The sequence below is a fragment of the Balaenoptera acutorostrata genome, chromosome 4, assembly GCF_949987535.1.
Source record: "Balaenoptera acutorostrata chromosome 4, mBalAcu1.1, whole genome shotgun sequence".
NCBI classification, from domain to species: Eukaryota; Metazoa; Chordata; class Mammalia; order Artiodactyla; family Balaenopteridae; genus Balaenoptera; species Balaenoptera acutorostrata.
Genome location: NC_080067.1, coordinates 55,191,814 through 55,209,088, shown reverse-complemented (window position 1 = coordinate 55,209,088; position 17,275 = coordinate 55,191,814). Strand labels below are relative to the sequence as shown.

General features: G+C 36.4%; 1 protein-coding gene across 4 annotated transcripts in view; it reads left to right on the top strand.

The window, feature by feature from the left end:
• SLC2A2 (solute carrier family 2 member 2) overlaps window positions 1-13,159 on the top strand; it is a 34,255-nt gene extending 21,096 nt beyond the window's left edge. For 3 of the 4 annotated variants that reach the window (XM_007197511.2, XM_007197513.2, XM_007197515.2), the window contains 5 exons: window positions 406-593; window positions 3,039-3,143; window positions 6,986-7,087; window positions 7,747-7,950; window positions 8,038-13,159. In XM_007197511.2, coding sequence (XP_007197573.2) covers window positions 406-593; window positions 3,039-3,143; window positions 6,986-7,087; window positions 7,747-7,950; window positions 8,038-8,238 — 800 coding nt within the window. In that variant the 3' untranslated portion in view covers window positions 8,239-13,159. The remainder of the gene's footprint in view (window positions 1-405; window positions 594-3,038; window positions 3,144-6,985; window positions 7,088-7,746; window positions 7,951-8,037) is intronic. The other variant, XM_007197512.2, reaches the window with a different exon arrangement.
• Window positions 13,160-17,275: the final 4,116 nt, after the last annotated feature.

Here is a 17,275-nt window from a genome sequence, read left to right as displayed (position 1 = left end):
ATGAAATTGGTACCAGTGCTTTCCAAATGAAGTCAGTGATTATATGTAAGAAGAATATGCAAGATCACTTAATATGACTGGTGCATGCCATTTTGCAACCATAAACATTCACACAAACCCGAACAGAAAATCCACATACAGAGACTTCTTAAAGACCTTTCCTGCATTATCCTTCTATGATAATGAGGATCACAATTTTGTTTGTCATAAGATGAAGGGAAATGTTCTGCTTTTTTGAGAAATAAAAAAGCAGGATTTAATTTAACAAGAAAGAATTTCCAACACCCATGCTATTAAGTACCAGAAAGGGCTATGCAGAACTGTAGCTCTTTCAATAACATAATACAAATAAATTTATTTTTGTTTTGACCTGAGTTGTGTCAACCTGATCATTTTGGGGAACAGGCTTGAAAAGACTCAGAGGATGTGATGATGTCACCAAAGACATCACTGAGATGAGAAAAGAAAGGGAAGAAGCATCAAGTGAAAAGAAAGTCTCCATAATTCAGCTCTTCACCAATTCCAGCTACCAACAGCCTATTCTAGTGGCATTGATGCTGCACATGGCTCAGCAATTTTCTGGAATCAATGGGGTAAGTTTAAGAACGTCCCCTAACTCTTAAGAGCAAAGTGAATTAAGATAGATGAGGAAAGGGGTTTGAGTTTAAATAACTAAAGGATACTTTAAAATGTTGACATCACATGTCTTACTACAACAAATATATTGAATGAGCATTAATTTTTTGTCTTGACTCATCTGCCTTCTAAAATCAGCTTACAGTTTTTTTCAATGTCAATAATCAATGGTCTGCATGTCTACTATGATGAAGGTTAAAAGGCAAGTCATAATGAATACAAAAGAGGGAAAAGGAGAATAAATATAACTAGAAGACTAAATTACAAGGGGCTTCCAGAGTTGAGTATCAAATTTAGGATTTCTGATAGCCTAAGCAAAAGGAGTCCATGATTCCCTCTGTCTATTTAAATGAAGTATACTAGATAGCCTGGTGCAAAGAAGTTTCCTGCCATTCAAGAAACTTGCACTCTATTTGGGGAGATAGCACACAAAATAAACAATAGAGTGAAATGACATGATATTGGTGAGTAAGGGTAATAGAAAAGACATGACCGAAAAACATTCTGAGTACTAAACTAGCTAGCATTTAGGCTTTGAATTGAAATTCTCGTATTATGCAGACTAAAATTGTTCTACTGACAATTAGCTACTAGAAGAAAAAAATTAAGCATTTGTTTAGAAACTAGATAAAGAAAATCACTTATCCCCTTTCATTGCTGTTAAAAATGTGGTTTGGGCTTTTATAGTGAGCCAATCCTAGAGTCACAAAGACACTTTGGGGGTGACTGATGCATGGGCAGAGACTTGGGGGAAGCAAAGAAAGCAAAAGTTGAAGCATGAGTTGAAGCAAAAGAAGACCTGAGCCTCACTCCACAAAGTGAATGCTGCTCTGCTGTGGTCTCCAGCCTCCTTTAACAGGTCCTTGATACCCATTTTTTATCTCTTAACTCTTTATAACTTTGGGGCTCAGAGACCAAATCTGTATCCTCTCTCTGAGCTCTGCTTGTATATCCAATAGCACAACACTTAATCTCTCTAAACCTCCCTGCTTTAGCTTCTTCCATCCCAGTGCCTGACTTAGAGGCAGCCAGGAAGTGTCGAACCACAGGCTGTCAGGCATCCTAAAATGGTGGGCTGGTGTGCAGTGAGTAATCCACTCCTCACTGAACACAGCCTGAACAGTCCTCCTGCGTCAGCCGTGTCTGCAGGAAGAGGCACCAGCAGCAGGACATGTTATGTGGGAAAGGAACTGATGGAAGATGACAGAACAGAAAAGATGATCTAAAAGACTATTATAAACATAAGGACATAACTAAATAATAAAGCCTATTAGGGCGGTTGTGAATCAGATTTCTCCATCCACTGAGATTGGTGGAAAATTTTGGGTTACATGCAATGACAACCAGAACTCTTATACACACTGGTGAGAGTACAAATCGATACAACTTTTTTTAAAAAATTTTTATTGAGGTATAATTGATTTACAGTGTTGTGTTAGTTTCAGGTGTACAGCAATCTGTTATACAAATACATATATCCACTCTTTTTTTAGATTCTTTTCCCATATAGGCCATTGCAGAGTACTGAGTAGAGTTCCCTGTGCTACACAGTAGGTCCCCATTAGCTATCTATTTTATATATAGTAGTATGTATGTGACACAACTTCTTTGGAAAACTGTTTGGCAGTATCTATCAAAGCTGAGAACATGCATACACTACAACCCAACAATTCTATTCCTAGGTGTCAATGTATACATATTTTACCAAAAGGCTTGTACTAGAATGTTCATAGCAGCACTATTCATAACCACTCTAAATGATAACTACCTAAATACCCATCAATAGTAGAATGAGTAACTAAATTGTGGTATAGTAATACAATTATACACTAAACAGCAATGATAATGAACAGCCTGAAAATACAACAATATGGGTAATTCTAACAAAGGTAATGTTGATGCCAGATACAAAATACACACCATGTGGTTCCATTTATATCAAGCACAAGACTAGGCAAAATTTATCTATAAGGATAGAAGTTGAAAGCGTTTCCTTTGAAAAAAGGGTGACATTTAGGGGGCTTCTGGAGGGCAGGAAATGACTTATTTTTGATCTAGACTATACAGGTGTGTTTAGTTTGTGAAAATTAATTGAGCTGTACACTTAAACAATATGTGTACTTTTTTGCATGTATTTTATACTTTAACAAAAAAATAAAGTGCAGATGCAGAGTTTTCAGCTAAATATAAGGAGAACTTTTAAGTGACTGGAAGCTTTACACACTGAAGGAAGATTGTGGTTTCTCCTTCCCTGGAAGAAGAGGGTGGATAAAACCTTTTGGGAGTTCTAGGGACCCTGGTTCCATTGAAACACCTAAAAATAAACAAACTAAAATAACTCTTGCTTTAAAGCCATGAGTGCTAGGCTTCTTGATTAAGGCTAAACTATTATTATTATGCAGATATTTTACTACTCAACCAGCATTTTTCAGACAGCTGGAATCAGCCAACCTGTTTATGCAACCATTGGAGTTGGTGTTGTCAACACAGTTTTCACTGCTCTCTCCGTAAGTAAAATACTCTATATAAATATTCTGCTTGTTCCTCAGTCCAGAAATGGGAGTAAAATAACCTTGTAATATAAAAGTGACCTATGACTTATTGTCCACATGTAGTGGGTATGTAGACAGAACCAAGTGGGTCACAGGAAGAGTCCTATATGTGAATAACCAACCACCGGATTGAGATTAGGCATAACTGAACAGGTGGATCACTGGTCCTCCTTATCTGCTGAAGATGTCATTTGTCACTCATTTGTGAATTAGTAACTCACTTGGGGACACAGATGCTTGGTATTTTTGTGTAAATACCTGGGCTCTTTCTCCTTTGCTCTGTACTTAAGCCCCTTGGTATTAGCAAACAGCTTGTCATTTCTATCAACATTGGATCCTAGATCCTCTCCTTCCATGGTTGAAAATTTTTATCCTGACATCTTAGAAAAAACATTTTTAAAATAAACATGGTCCTCTCAATTAGATATCTAAGCCTCTAGCAAAATTAAACTGATTCAGTAAATTCTTATGATGTTAGGCCATTGGGCAGAACTTCCAGGTAGTTCACAAGGCCATGGCTTCTGGTGATGTATATAACTGTGATATTATGAGAGGACGGAATAGAAGCAGTTTATAACTTGAAATGTTATTGCTATTTTTTCAAATGTCAAATGTTATTATATACTTTTTAAAATTTTTTTCAACAAGGGAAGAGGTCATATACTCTTCTTAAGACCAAATACCTTATCTAAGGAACAATTCAGTATATTGACAGTAGTAATATTTAATATAACAATCTAAGAATTAAAGTAAACAAAAAACAACAACAAAACCCCCCAAACTTCCCAACTAATGTAACTCACTTTAAAATGAGGATAATTGAGCTTATTTTTATCTTTGAATGCAGATGTTAAAAAAGCTTGTGCTTTTTAATTTTGGTCACAGTGCTATATACTCAATATACTTTAGTCACTTGCTTTTCGTTCTCTGCACATGGACTTTTAACTATTACCTAGAGTAGTCAATAAATTACAGCCTGGCTACCTAGATCAAAAGGCAGGTTTGTCCAGACCACATTAAACAGAACTGGACCTTGGAAAGAGACGAAGAACAGATAATAAGGGAACACCAGTGCTTCCGTAGAAATGCCTTTAGAGATAATGCCTGTTCAATCCAAAAGGCCACTCTAAACCAATAAAGGCTTGGTACTAGGATGGAATCCAAGGGACTATTCTCATTCTTTTGCCTCCTGAGATAATATTTTTGCAAATCCCACTTCAACATATTTTTCTCATATAGAGACTCTGATTAAAACATTTTACGTGTAACAGGATTTGCTATGTAAAGCATCATGTTATCAAGATCAGGGTAACCCAAACTCTAAGAATGTCTAAAGAGAAAACTACTGCAGAATTCCATTTTCGTCCTCCCCCCCACCAGCCAGCCCCATGGAGTGGGAGGAGTTGTTTTGAAAATAGAGCCTTGATTATTTTGAATATACCGTTTTTGAACTCATCCTTTTATTCTGTGAAAGTTTTTGCATGACTGACATAATTTTAAAAAGTCAACTCTAATCAGCTGTCTAATTAACCCTCCAGGACTACAGATAACAGTTAACATTTTTAATTATATTTATTTTTGAAAAGTTGTTTTAAAGTTCAAAGAAGTACAAAAAGGACAGCCTCTGAGTCATCCAGTTTCTCTTGCCAAAATCAACCAATGTTACCGAATTCCGTGTATCCTTTCAAATAAAGATGTGCAATTAGGAATATGTACTGATAACATATTAATATTTCAACAATTTGGAAGGAACATAATCAATCTTTTTTTTCTGGATGAGTACTTGGAGAAAGAGATAGACTTTCCTAACTCGATGCTGAATTATGTTCCACATTTCCATATTTTCTTTTAAACTAATGAGCTGGTAGAAGGGAGCCTGTAATCTTGAGTGAGAAAACAAAACAGGAAGAATATAAAGGGAACTGGAAGGCAGCATGGGTCTAGAGGAGAAAGAGTGGCTCCAAGCAGGCATCCAGGATCTGAGCAATGTACAGTGTCCGCAGCGAAAATGAGAATTAAGGTCAGGTAGACATCTCTGGCCCCTGACCAAATCTCACCCTGTATCACACCCCTTCCTTAGTGCTCACCTAGCCCCAAGGAGGGAGTCCAACTCAATTCTCAAGGCATGTAGTTTTAGAGTTTATAATCCTATTAACAATAATTGTTCAGAAATAGAAGAAACAGACACAGTAAAAGTCCTTATTCCTGAGGAAATCCTCCAGTTTTCTTGGCAGCTTGACATGGTGTCATCAAATCAGATTTAAAAGTCATAATTAAAGAGTCAAAATATATAGAGAAATTTTATGAACTTGAGAAAGGTTTGTTTTTCCCACTTTTTTCTCAACAATTAAATGTGGGCTCCTTGCTTCCCTGGTGGCCCAGTGGTAAAGAAGCCACCTTCCAATGCATGGGACACGGGTTTGATCCCTGGTCAGGGAACTAAGATCCCACATGCCACGGGGCAACTAAGCCCGTGCACCACAACTATTGAGCCTGCACTCTAGAGCCCGTGAGCCACAACTACTGAAGCCTGCACACCCTAGAGCCTGTGCTCCGCGACTACTGAGCTCGAGCGCCTCAACAAGACAGCCCACGTACCACAAATTACAGAGCCCACATGCTCTGGAACCCGCACGCCTCAACTAGTGAGAGAAAACCTGCACACCACAACTAAGAGAGAAGCCCGCGCACCACAACGAAAGATCCCGCATGCTGCAACTAAGACTCCACAGAGCCAAAAAAATAAAGAAAATTAAAAAAAAAAATTTTTTTTTATGTGGTTCCTTGCTTACCACCCGGAAGTGATTTGAAACTCTAATATGAAATGCCTCTGAGATGAAAGGGGCTTTCATTGTAGGTGAAAAGAAATGTTTCTCAGATATTTTCAGAGCCAAAGCTCACTATACTAAGGGTATTGGATTGCTGTTGATTTACTGATAGATTTATGAGCCTAACCAATTTACTCACTGAAGTGAGAAATTATGACAGGTAGTTTTTGTGTGTGTGACTCACCAACCTTGGCAGTATTCCAAGGATCAAGCAAGAGTCTATTCAACAAACTCTGGTCCTGACTAATTGTAAATCTTAACCATTAGTGCAAAGATCCACAGACCAAAGGAATCGACGCCAAATCTCCTGAATTAGGATAAGAAAGCACTTTAACCTTTTGCTTTAAAGTCTTATCTTTTCAAGTGGATAGTTCATTACCAGCACCAGGTACATTTAGGCTCACCAGAAAAATGCAGACCTGACTATTTTGGTAAGGCCATCAAATTCTGTATGCTGCCCCTGAGTGGTCACAGTTTGACTTTATTTGCAGTAAGGAAGTTGGATGAGAATAGTTAACACATCAACAGTTGTACTGTTTCAGGGGTCTGCAGTGCTCAAACCCTTGCAATTATAACTTAGGATAATTATCAGAAGGGAAATTAATGTCATTTTTATGTAGAACCTTCGTATTTTAAGTCTACAGGAAATATATTGGGAGAGATCCAAGATGTCCAGTCTCTAAATATTGTACCCAAAGTGATAAACATCAGGTGGTGGTAACGCTATGGTTCTTTCTCTAGAACGGCCTGTTCAAATCAATGTGACAAAATGAAGCCAGTATTTGTTAATCACCTCTGTTCACTGAGACCAGCTCTGCCACCCCAGGCAAGAGTCACTCCCCTCCTGAGTTCCACATCTGTAAAACGGAATAACAGAACGGCCTCTTTCCAGCTGTATAAATTGAAATGATCTCTTTGGCAGTAAAAACGATTTAAGTATAAAGCCAATGTGTTTTAAAATTTTCCTAGGTATTCCTTGTGGAGAAGGCAGGGCGCCGCTCTCTGTTTTTAATCGGAATGAGTGGGATGTTTGTTTGTGCCATCTTCATGTCGGTGGGACTTGTGCTACTGGTGAGTTTGGCGCCTGCACTGAGATTTTTGGTTACCATATGATAGCACTTCTGAGCTGCAGGTTAAACGTTTGAGATTGACTTACGAAATAAAGCAAGAGGAACAGCATATAATACAAAGGAGAAATGTAAAGAAAAAGAGAATTAGTTTAGGGGTTTAAATATAGAACATCAGCAGGTAAATTGTGCTTGTTACCCAGAGAGGCAGTGTATATAATAGTAGAGCGCAAGCTCTGGGATTAGCCCAACCAGGTTCTAATCCTGGCTCTGCCACTTGGCTGCCTGTGTGACCTTGGACAAGCACCTAGACCTTTCCAGCCCAGCACCAGCATCCACTGCTTTACAGGAGGTCATGCATCCTGCCTAGCAACCTTGGTGTGAGTAGAAGCAAAGGTCACTGGATCCTTGCTTTTCCTCTTTTGCAGGAAAAGAGTGACTAAGAGTCATGGAAAATCCTAATCCAGAGGATTTCCTATAGCACAAAAGATTTAAGGATGACTAATAAACTTGTCTATGACTAGAATAACTTATACTTAATTGAATATAAACACATCAAGAAGGGAGCTATGTCATCTCTGAACTCAATGAGAATCTACCTAGCTAAAGGAAGAAGCAGTCAATGTCAGTTCCACTTTTGCTTTGTTTCTGTTTTCTCCTCAGAATAAATTGGCTTGGATGAGTTACATGAGCATGACAGCCATCTTCCTCTTTGTCAGTTTTTTTGAAATTGGACCAGGCCCCATCCCCTGGTTCATGGTGGCTGAGTTTTTCAGTCAAGGACCACGCCCTGCTGCTTTAGCAATAGCTGCGTTCAGCAACTGGACCTGCAATTTCATTATAGCTCTGTGTTTCCAGTACATTGCGGTAAGCAGCCTAATACTGTACAAATTTACTGAACAGAAGATAAGGTTGAAGAGCTGCTAATTGGAACTCTGTTTATTCTCTGTGCAGGACTTCTGTGGACCTTATGTGTTTTTCCTCTTTGCTGGTATAGTCCTGGCCTTTACTCTGTTTACATTTTTCAAAGTTCCAGAAACCAAAGGAAAGTCCTTTGAGGAAATCGCAGCAGAGTTCCAAAAGAAGAGTGCTTCAGCCAAAGCACCAAAAGCTGCTGTAGAAATGGAATTCCTTGGAGCTACAGAGACTGTGTAAAGATAACCTGCTTTTTGACAGGTACAGAAACAGGAAAGAAGCGGTGTTTTTTAAATGACAATTTTTTTGAGAATTTTATATCTACATCTTGAAGTACTGTTTTATTTTTTAAAGAGATGTTATAGGCTTTGATCAGAAATGTCATCAAATATTACAAAGAAAGTATTTTTTTAACTTCGAGAATCTATTTTGGGTGGTAAGACTCTATAATTAAGTAAACCAAAAAGTCTAGCTCATTTTGGTACACTAAATGGCAAGTACATTCTAATGTTCTTAGTGCTGTCCTTTACAACAAGAGTATCCTGAAGTTGAAGCAGTTTCAGAGCTATTGCTTCATTGCACGTGACTAGAAACCTGAAGACACAACCAATATTTACATATTTAAATACGATTAAGTTGGAATTTTCCTACCCACAGACCTCATATCAATACTAAAGGAGATATGACTAGTGGCACTAAGGTCCATGTTAAAATTGATAACTTTTCCAATTTTTCCCCTCAGCTTTTTTCTTGCACATTAGAATTTGTGTTGTGCTTAAAAAGTTTTTTCTGTTATTTTTCATGTGGAAGAGTTTATTAAGCACATTAAAATATGGTTATAAAGAAAAACTTTTATTTTGGGTAGACTTACCAAAATCTTCCAGTATCTGGGGAAAAAAGATTTTTTTTGTTACTTTGATGACCAAATGGTTTTTGTAAGATTAAACACTAAAAGGTTTTACCTGGTCATTTAGCATGGGTTATCAGTTAATATTAACAGCTATTATAAACCCATGTTAATTCCTTGCTGGTTCAATCCTTTGAGCTATAGTTTGTCTTGCTTTTTAATTGAGCACAGCTTGGTTTTCTGAGCTGTGTTATAAAATATACTCAAATAGTGATAAATCAAACACTTTGTATATCTCCTCAAACTCCAAATAAGTTAGAACAGTCTAACCTAGGATATTGGAAGTAAAAGATTGCTCTGTTTGTTAAAAAATATTTTCTGAATTCTTATGTTTTAAAATAGAGTTGAAAAGGTAAGGTTGGAAGATCCTGAAGGCAGCCTCCTGAAAATTCATGAATGTTTAATTTCAGACTTGATCAATATCCTTTTTTAATTTTCTTGAAAAGACTTGAGTTCCCTAACACAAAACAATCATCCCATTTGATGTTTCCTTTTTTGCCTTAGCAGTATATGGATGCTATCTAAGCTGTTCTATTGCAATTGCTACCATTTATTGTACACTACCTATGTGCCAGGCACTGTTACAAGTGCTTTTATGTGGACAAATTGGAAATACACAGATAATTGAACAGACTTTCACTTACAGTCAATTTTGCAACTATGGAAATACAGTTCTGATGGATACCAAAGGCTTAGCAGGGAGCTAAAAGTATCTCCAGGCTGTTTTCCTCACAAAGTAGAGCACTGAATCAATCTTTTTTACAGTTGCTTTAATGTGCATAAAAGAAAGGCACTTTTAAAAAAGTTTTCTTTAAGAGTGGGAAAAACAATACTGAACACCTGGTGGGGGGTTGTTTTTTTTTTCTTTTTCTTTTTCTCCTTTATTTTTCTTTCCTTTTTTTTTTTTTTTTTTGACCAAAGGTGTTTACCTTTACGTAATTTGACATTCCAAACAACATGAAATTATTTCTTTTCACTTTGATTTTTGTTTCCTCTGGGCCAATTTGGGATAAACTACTTTCACTTAGGACTTCAGAACACAGTCAAAGTGAGCTTAAATTGTTCAGTAGACCTTTTTGCTAAACTGTGAACTCTGTTAAAAAAAAAAAAAAAGTAGGGACTCGAATAGGGCAGAAGCAGGAAAATGGCTCATCTTGCGGCTCCTGTCTTCTTCAGGATGCTGAAGCATCAGGATGCTGATGGCCTTTGAGAAGCCCAAAGCTGCACTGGTAAAGAAATTTAACATATTTATAGGCGATGAATGTGATTTATTCACATTCTTTAATCACTATTCCTGACCTCATTTAGAATAAAGTAGTAAAGGTTTAAATAAAGAACCCAAAAGACCCCTTTTAAGTTTTAATTAATTATTCTGATTGACCACAAATACCAAAAATTCAGACCCTGAAGTTTTCTGCCTCAGAGAAATGTAAATGGCATACATTGTTTCCCTTTCATAATTTTTTCCTTTCAGAGATACAAGTGAGTTGAAAAGAAACATTAAGATGAAATAAGAGGCTAAGACAAAGGAACTAGCTTAACATGATAAAAAAAATACTCCTAGGTTTTCAACAATATTCATCATAATATATAATAATATCAGTACTTATTAATTAGATTTAATCCCAGGGAAATTAGACATGTGTTTGAATGTTTAATTTTCATAGTATGCTATCATTCTTGTGGAATTATTTTCATACTCTAACATCCTTACAAATGTGATTTTCTCTTAGCTTGCTCGGAGCATGATTACACTTCTTGGTCTGGCCACTCATCAGCTGGGTCTAGTGTTGCCCACTGTCATGACACCAATGCAAGGATCTTCTCTCACTTCCTTCTCCCCACTCTCCTCTACACGATCAGCACAGTAATGCATGCTGAGACACAGTAAGAGAATGCCCCTCCTCAAGGAGCTCAGTCTATTGAGGAGTTCAGGAAGACCACGGTATAAACATCCCCATCTGCATCTTTTTCCTTCCATGAACCTCAAACTGTAGGCCTCTTTTGTAAAGAGGGCTCAATCATATACCTACCTCAGAGAGTTGTGAGGATTAAACGTAACGTGCTAAGCAGAGTGTCTGGTACAAAGGGGGCGCTCAATAAATGTTACTTAGAATTAGTATTCATGAAGATACTGTTAGGATACAGGACTGTCATATATAAGATAGTTCCAATTTTTTGTTTTGAATAAGAAAAAGTTTTATAAATTCAAGGTAATATTTTCTTACTTCAAGCAACAGTCTCACGATGACAAGGGAATGGTAAGAATTAGGGGAGATATTAGGCTATCTAATTCTTAAACCCATACCTGATATTTCTAAGTAGGTTATAAGAGTTTCTATTGTATTTTTTAAACTTGCTTTTGCCTAAGTTATTTTTTAAGAGGTCTATATGTAATATTGTTTCTTTGGCTAATACTAAGTACAAAATAAAATGCTGTATATCATATTTAAATGTAATTTAATAGGATTAAATCACAGGGCAAGACCAAACCTTGATAAGCCTCAAAAATTGCAAAAGTGTATAAACCAGTATACATGCATAAGCTGCTTCTTCTTGCTAGCTTATTGTTGCAAACGTAGCAAATAAAGCAGAGTATTAGGCAATATCTTGTGCTTACAGTGTCCTAAGCAAAGGTGCTGAGTAAAGTATATATAATTTTTCATTACAATTCTGTATTAGTGACCTGAAGAGAAAAGGTTTATTGTCAACCACTCTGAGCCATCTGCTGGTGTTTTTACTGCTTTCTAATTGAGTGCACATTAGAAAGAATCATCATGAAAATAAACTTGTTTTATTAGTATGTATACACTACTAGTATGTATACACATACATAAACTATATGAATGTATACATATTTATAGTATGTATACACTATAGTTTTATGTCAATAAGTATATTTCCAAATACTGTGTTGTTTTATTTTATGTAGAAAATAACCACATTTAAGAAAATTGATATTGGTTTATTGTATATACTCATTCCCTTCTCACAGTATCTTTCCTATTCTCATTTTAAAGATAATATGTGAGTTACATTTTAAACCAAAATTTTATTTCCATCAAGCAGTTGTTTTGATTATCAGTAGTAGAAAAAACTAACCTGTAGGCTAGGTAAGAACAATTTGAAGAGGAATGAATGACTCCCTTTGATGAAAATAGAAATAATTTAATTCAGTAAATATTGAATTGCACTCCTATTATGAACAAGACAATTTATTAAAGTTTTGTAAAAGATACAAAGCTTAGAAAACATGGTCCCTATCCTCATTCACCTGCATACTCATAAAGGGGATAAAATTTGAAAAAAAATAGTTATAGTACAAAGGAGAGAAAACGAAGAACTGTAAGTTAGTGGTTTTAAAATTTTTAAGTTAACATCTAAAATTTTTCATCATATGTTTAAATAGCTGCCAAGGATATAATTTTCAAAATATAGTATATATTTACATTTTAAAATTGCTATGCTCTATTTATTCAATAGCATTTAATTACCACAGTAATTTGTTACTCACCATAACCATTTAAAATATATATATATAAATATATTTTTATATTTAACAGTTGGAAAATTTACTGCATTATTTTCTATTCTCATATTTCTGTTCCATTTCCCCCAAAGAATTTTATCCTAAAGTAATAAATACACGTGCTTTAAAATATTTTTGATGATTCTAAGTTTCTGCAACAAAAAATATCTATAATTTGAATTTTAATTTTTAAAAATGTCCTGTGTCTACAAAGGTCAAAATGTTTAACCTCTTTTTCTTTTCTGGATTGAGTTAGCATTTATGATAATTAGTAGCACACAACTGATGAAAATTATCCATATTACAAATTTTGATAAAATTATTCATTTTTTAATTTTTTAATTTTTTTATTGAAGTATAGTTGATTTACAATATTGTGCCAATCTCTGCTGTACAGCAAAGTGACTCAGTTATATACGTTTATCATTTTTAAAATATTTATTTTAGAAATTCATCTCAGTGAGAAGTATGGGTTTTCTTCAAATAATTTAAATATTAATGGATAGATATTTCTTATTACTAATGTAAAACAGTGTTCAACATAAGTCCTATCATTACTTTTTGTTATTATAGATGTATTGAAAATCTTGTTTTCATAAATAAGTAGATAGGAATGGAAAGACCAATGTCATTTAATTCCATAACTATTTCTAAGTTATAGCCAAAAAGCACATAAAAATTAATCATCAAAGTAATTTTTAATAAACTATCAGCTAATAACTCAATTGGGCCCTTTAATTTTGTTAAAATCAAAGACCCTGTATTGTGAAAGGACTTGTTATCCAGTTGTTAAAATTATTCTCTCCCTAGTTCCTGGGCAGCATACCAAAAAGGCTTTACCAAGACTTATTAAAAGACTATTAGTTATATTGTTGAATCTTTCACTTAGAGGCAACTTGCTTAACCTGATATACTCAGAAGGGTTTGGGAGAATTGAAATATTATTAATTTCATGCATTTTCACATATATATGATAAAATTCTTCTATTTTATCACATGCTCTAGTCACAGCAAACCTCAGATGAGAGCTCACATACAGCTTGTTAGCTTGTTCAATTCATGGAAAATGTCTGTCATAACCTAATGGGCAAACTCAGTCCTTATTGTCAAACTAATTTTCTAAATCAGACTTACTTTCTATCTGAGTTAATTTTTCACTTCCAATGAGCACCTTAATACTCATTCCTGTGACAGCCATCTCATGTCTGAATTCCAGTGCTTCCACAGGTAAACATAAAGGAGACATGGGTACTGGTCACAAGTCTGTCTCCTGCATTTCTTACAGATACTTTATATTCTTTACTTTTACTGGTCTTTCCTTCAGGAGCAAATGCACTTTGAAAATAATTGGGTAAGGTCTGCTAAACCAAAGTGGTCAGTACCCTGTTCTACAATGTCTGAATTCAAAATATCCTAACTCAGGCCCAAATATACTATTCCTTATGCCACCTTAATTAAGGTAGGCGTCACAGTTAAAATCATTTCCAAGTATCCCTTTTTTTGGCACTGCTGAAGGGTTGAGTCTGGGGCAATGCACCATGGTGAAAGTCAGGATTCAAGGAGGACTATACCTGTCCTTTGTAAAGTAGGAGAAGGATGACTATGAAAGAGGTGTTGGGGAAAGAACTGGCCTAATGCCCAACTGCAGGCACATTACTGAGCATGAAAACATATGTTTTTGTCCATGAATAAGAGATAACATGCCCAACTCTGAAAAGTTATTATAAGTTATTAACAAACTAAATGCTAGGAGGAGGGAGGAGGAGAGGAGAGGAAGAAATGAAACTTAAGAGGATCAGCCTAGAAGATCCAGCATCTAAACAATGGGAGCTCAAAAGAGAAAAAAAAATCAAAATAGAAGGAAGGAAATTATCAAAGACAAATCATACTGGAATTTTGCTGAGCTGAAGAACAAGGCTTGAGATTTGAAAGTTTATTGTGTGCGAAACACAAATAAACAAAGCACAAAATTTCATCATGAAATTTCAGAGCACCAGCAGTTAAAAAGTACATATAAAAGTATCTAGAAAGTAAAGACAGGTCACATACAAAGAAACAGGATTCATAAAAGCCTGTCATATCTGAATAGCAACTGTGAAAGCTGAAAGGCTATGGAACAATACCTACAAAATTCTGAAGGAAAATTATTTCCAGCCTAGAATTCTGTTCCCAGACATATTATCAATTGAGTGTAAAAGTAGAATAAGGCATATTTCCAGACATTCAAGACTCAAAAACTTACCTGTTCTGTACCTTCTCTCATGAAACAAGTGGAATGTGTACTGTGCCAAAAAAAAAAAAAAAAAGAGAGAGAGAGAGAGAAAGACATGCAATTCAGCAAAAGGAGAGAATTAAAGATAAGTCTCAAGGCAGGAGTCATAGGTGACAGCAAGCTCCAGGGCCTAGAAAGCAACCAATTCAGATTGAAGCAAGAAAAAGAAGGTTCTAGGGAAAAACAAAACTAAAATATTCTCTGATGTGTTTGGCCATATGAAGAATAATTTGGAACATTTAGAAAAAAAAAAGTAGTGCCAAGCACATAGAAAACTAAACAATTGCAAATAGGAGGCAATTATGAATTCCTAAGGAGAGAGTGCGGTAGGGAGCAGCATAGAAAGGAAATGTGCTAGTACACTTCTTGGCTCAATGGTGAATAATTATTCACATAATTATGTAAAACACTGGATATTGTTAACAATTCTTGCTTTCAAATAAAATTTATAATAGTACTGGACTTCCCTGGTGGCGCAGTGGTTAAGAATCCGCCTGCCAATGCAGGGGACACGGGTTTGAGCCCTGGTCCGGGAAGATCCCGCATGCCGCGGAGCAACTAAGCCCGTGCGCCACAACTACTGAGCCTGCGCTCTAGAGCCCGCGAGCCACAACTACTGAAGTCCACACCACACCTGCTGAAGCCTGCGCACCTAGAGTCCGTGCTCCCCAACAAAAGAAGCCACCACAAGGAGAAGCCCACGCACCACAATGAAGAGTAGCCCCCGCTCGCCGCAGCTAGAGAAAGCCCGCGCGCAGCAACAAAGACCCAATGCGGCCAAAAATAAATAAATAAATTAATTTTAAAAAAAATTATGGGCTTCCCTGGTGGCGCAGTGGTTGAGAATCTGCCTGCCAATGCAGGGGACACGGGTTCGAGCCCTGGTCTGGGAAGATCCCACATGCCGCGGAGCAACTGGGCCCGTGAGCCACAATTACTGAGCCTGCGCGTCTGGAGCCTGTGCTCCGCAACAAGAGAGGCCGCGATAGTGAGAGGCCCGCGCACCGCGATGAAGAGTGGCCCCCGCTTGCCGCAACTAGAGAAAGCCCTTGCACAGAAACGAAGACCCAACACAGCCATAAATAAATAAATAAATAAATAATTAAAAAACAAAAAACAAAAAACAAAAAACCAAAACTATTTGGCTTCATTTCAAAAAAAAAAAATTATAATAGTACTATATTATGAGATATGTGGAGAAGGTGAGAAATTGTGAAAAAAAAGCTCAATTATTATTTATCATAATAAGTTGTCGACACATAACCGCCAAAATCTATAAAACAAAAAATATCCATATAAGCCTATGTGCTGGTAATTTTCCCTGTGCTTCTGCAGATCTATGTTTACCCTTTCCACCCTGCTCTGTGACTCAGAAGGCTGATCTCTTCAGACTGTATCATCTAGGCTCCTTGTCTTTGCCTTCTAGTTGGGTTTGCTTAATGGGCTGCCCTAGTGGGAAATGGGAGGATAAGAAGAGGCAGAAAGAAGGCTATTGTTTCCTTCACCTTCCAGCCTCCCACCCCTTGGGCAGTGACTGCACTCCTCCACTTAAGGCCACAGCTCCTGTACAGCTACAGCTACAGTTCTTACTGGGTTCTGATAATCATTCCCCAGAATCTTGCCTCTTTTAACCCTAGAGTGGGTAATGGCATCATACTACTGTTAGTTCCACTACTGCTACTCCCAGGTGCTTTACCATCCCTTGCTGTTTCCTTAACTCAGCCCACTCCTTTGTAAATCATTTCTTCATCAAGCTCCTCTAACCACCCCTTTTCAGGGGGCCATCTGTTTCTGCTGGGACCTGAACAATACAGCATATGAATTAGAACATGGATATTAAAGCTTTAAGAAATAGTTAAAAACTTTTCAAGTATTCACCTCTAAGAAGACTCATGGTTGAAGATGGATGGGGCAAGAAATTATTGTGTTTTTAAACATATGTAATATAAGCCTGTGCTATTCTTTAACCTTTAAATTATAGACATGCATTATTTTATAAAAATTAAAAAATTATTAAATAACAATAAATGTTTTAATTTAAACTATTAAATCAACTGAAAAAATGCTATATAGCACAAAAATGGATGCGATTATATATACACAATATATTTTAGATAGACGAGAGAGATTGAGAGAGTAAAGAGGGGTAGAAAGAGAGGGAGAAGAGAGAGGAGGAAGAGAGGGAGAGAGGACAAGAGAAGAATGTACAGTGGTTAGTGGTTATCAATAGGTGATAGGATTTCAGGTAGTGTGTTAGGGTTAGGGTTAGGGTTGGTGTTGGGGTTAGGGTGTGTGTGTTGTGTGTGTGTGTGTGTGAGTGTATGGTCCAAGTTTTCTTCATTGTGCACGTATATTATGCTTATAATAGGCTAAAAAAATGTGGGGGAAATTAACCTTCTTTTAGAAATAGATGGTAGAAGAAAAGGTTCTGCAATTTGAAGAACAATACATGACTTTATTACAATGGGAGAATGTGTGAATATGTTTGTAGACTAAGGGAAAGGAGAAATAGAGAAGGAATTTTAAGATTCATGAGGGAGGATAAGTGAGGCATGGGAAAGTTTGATAT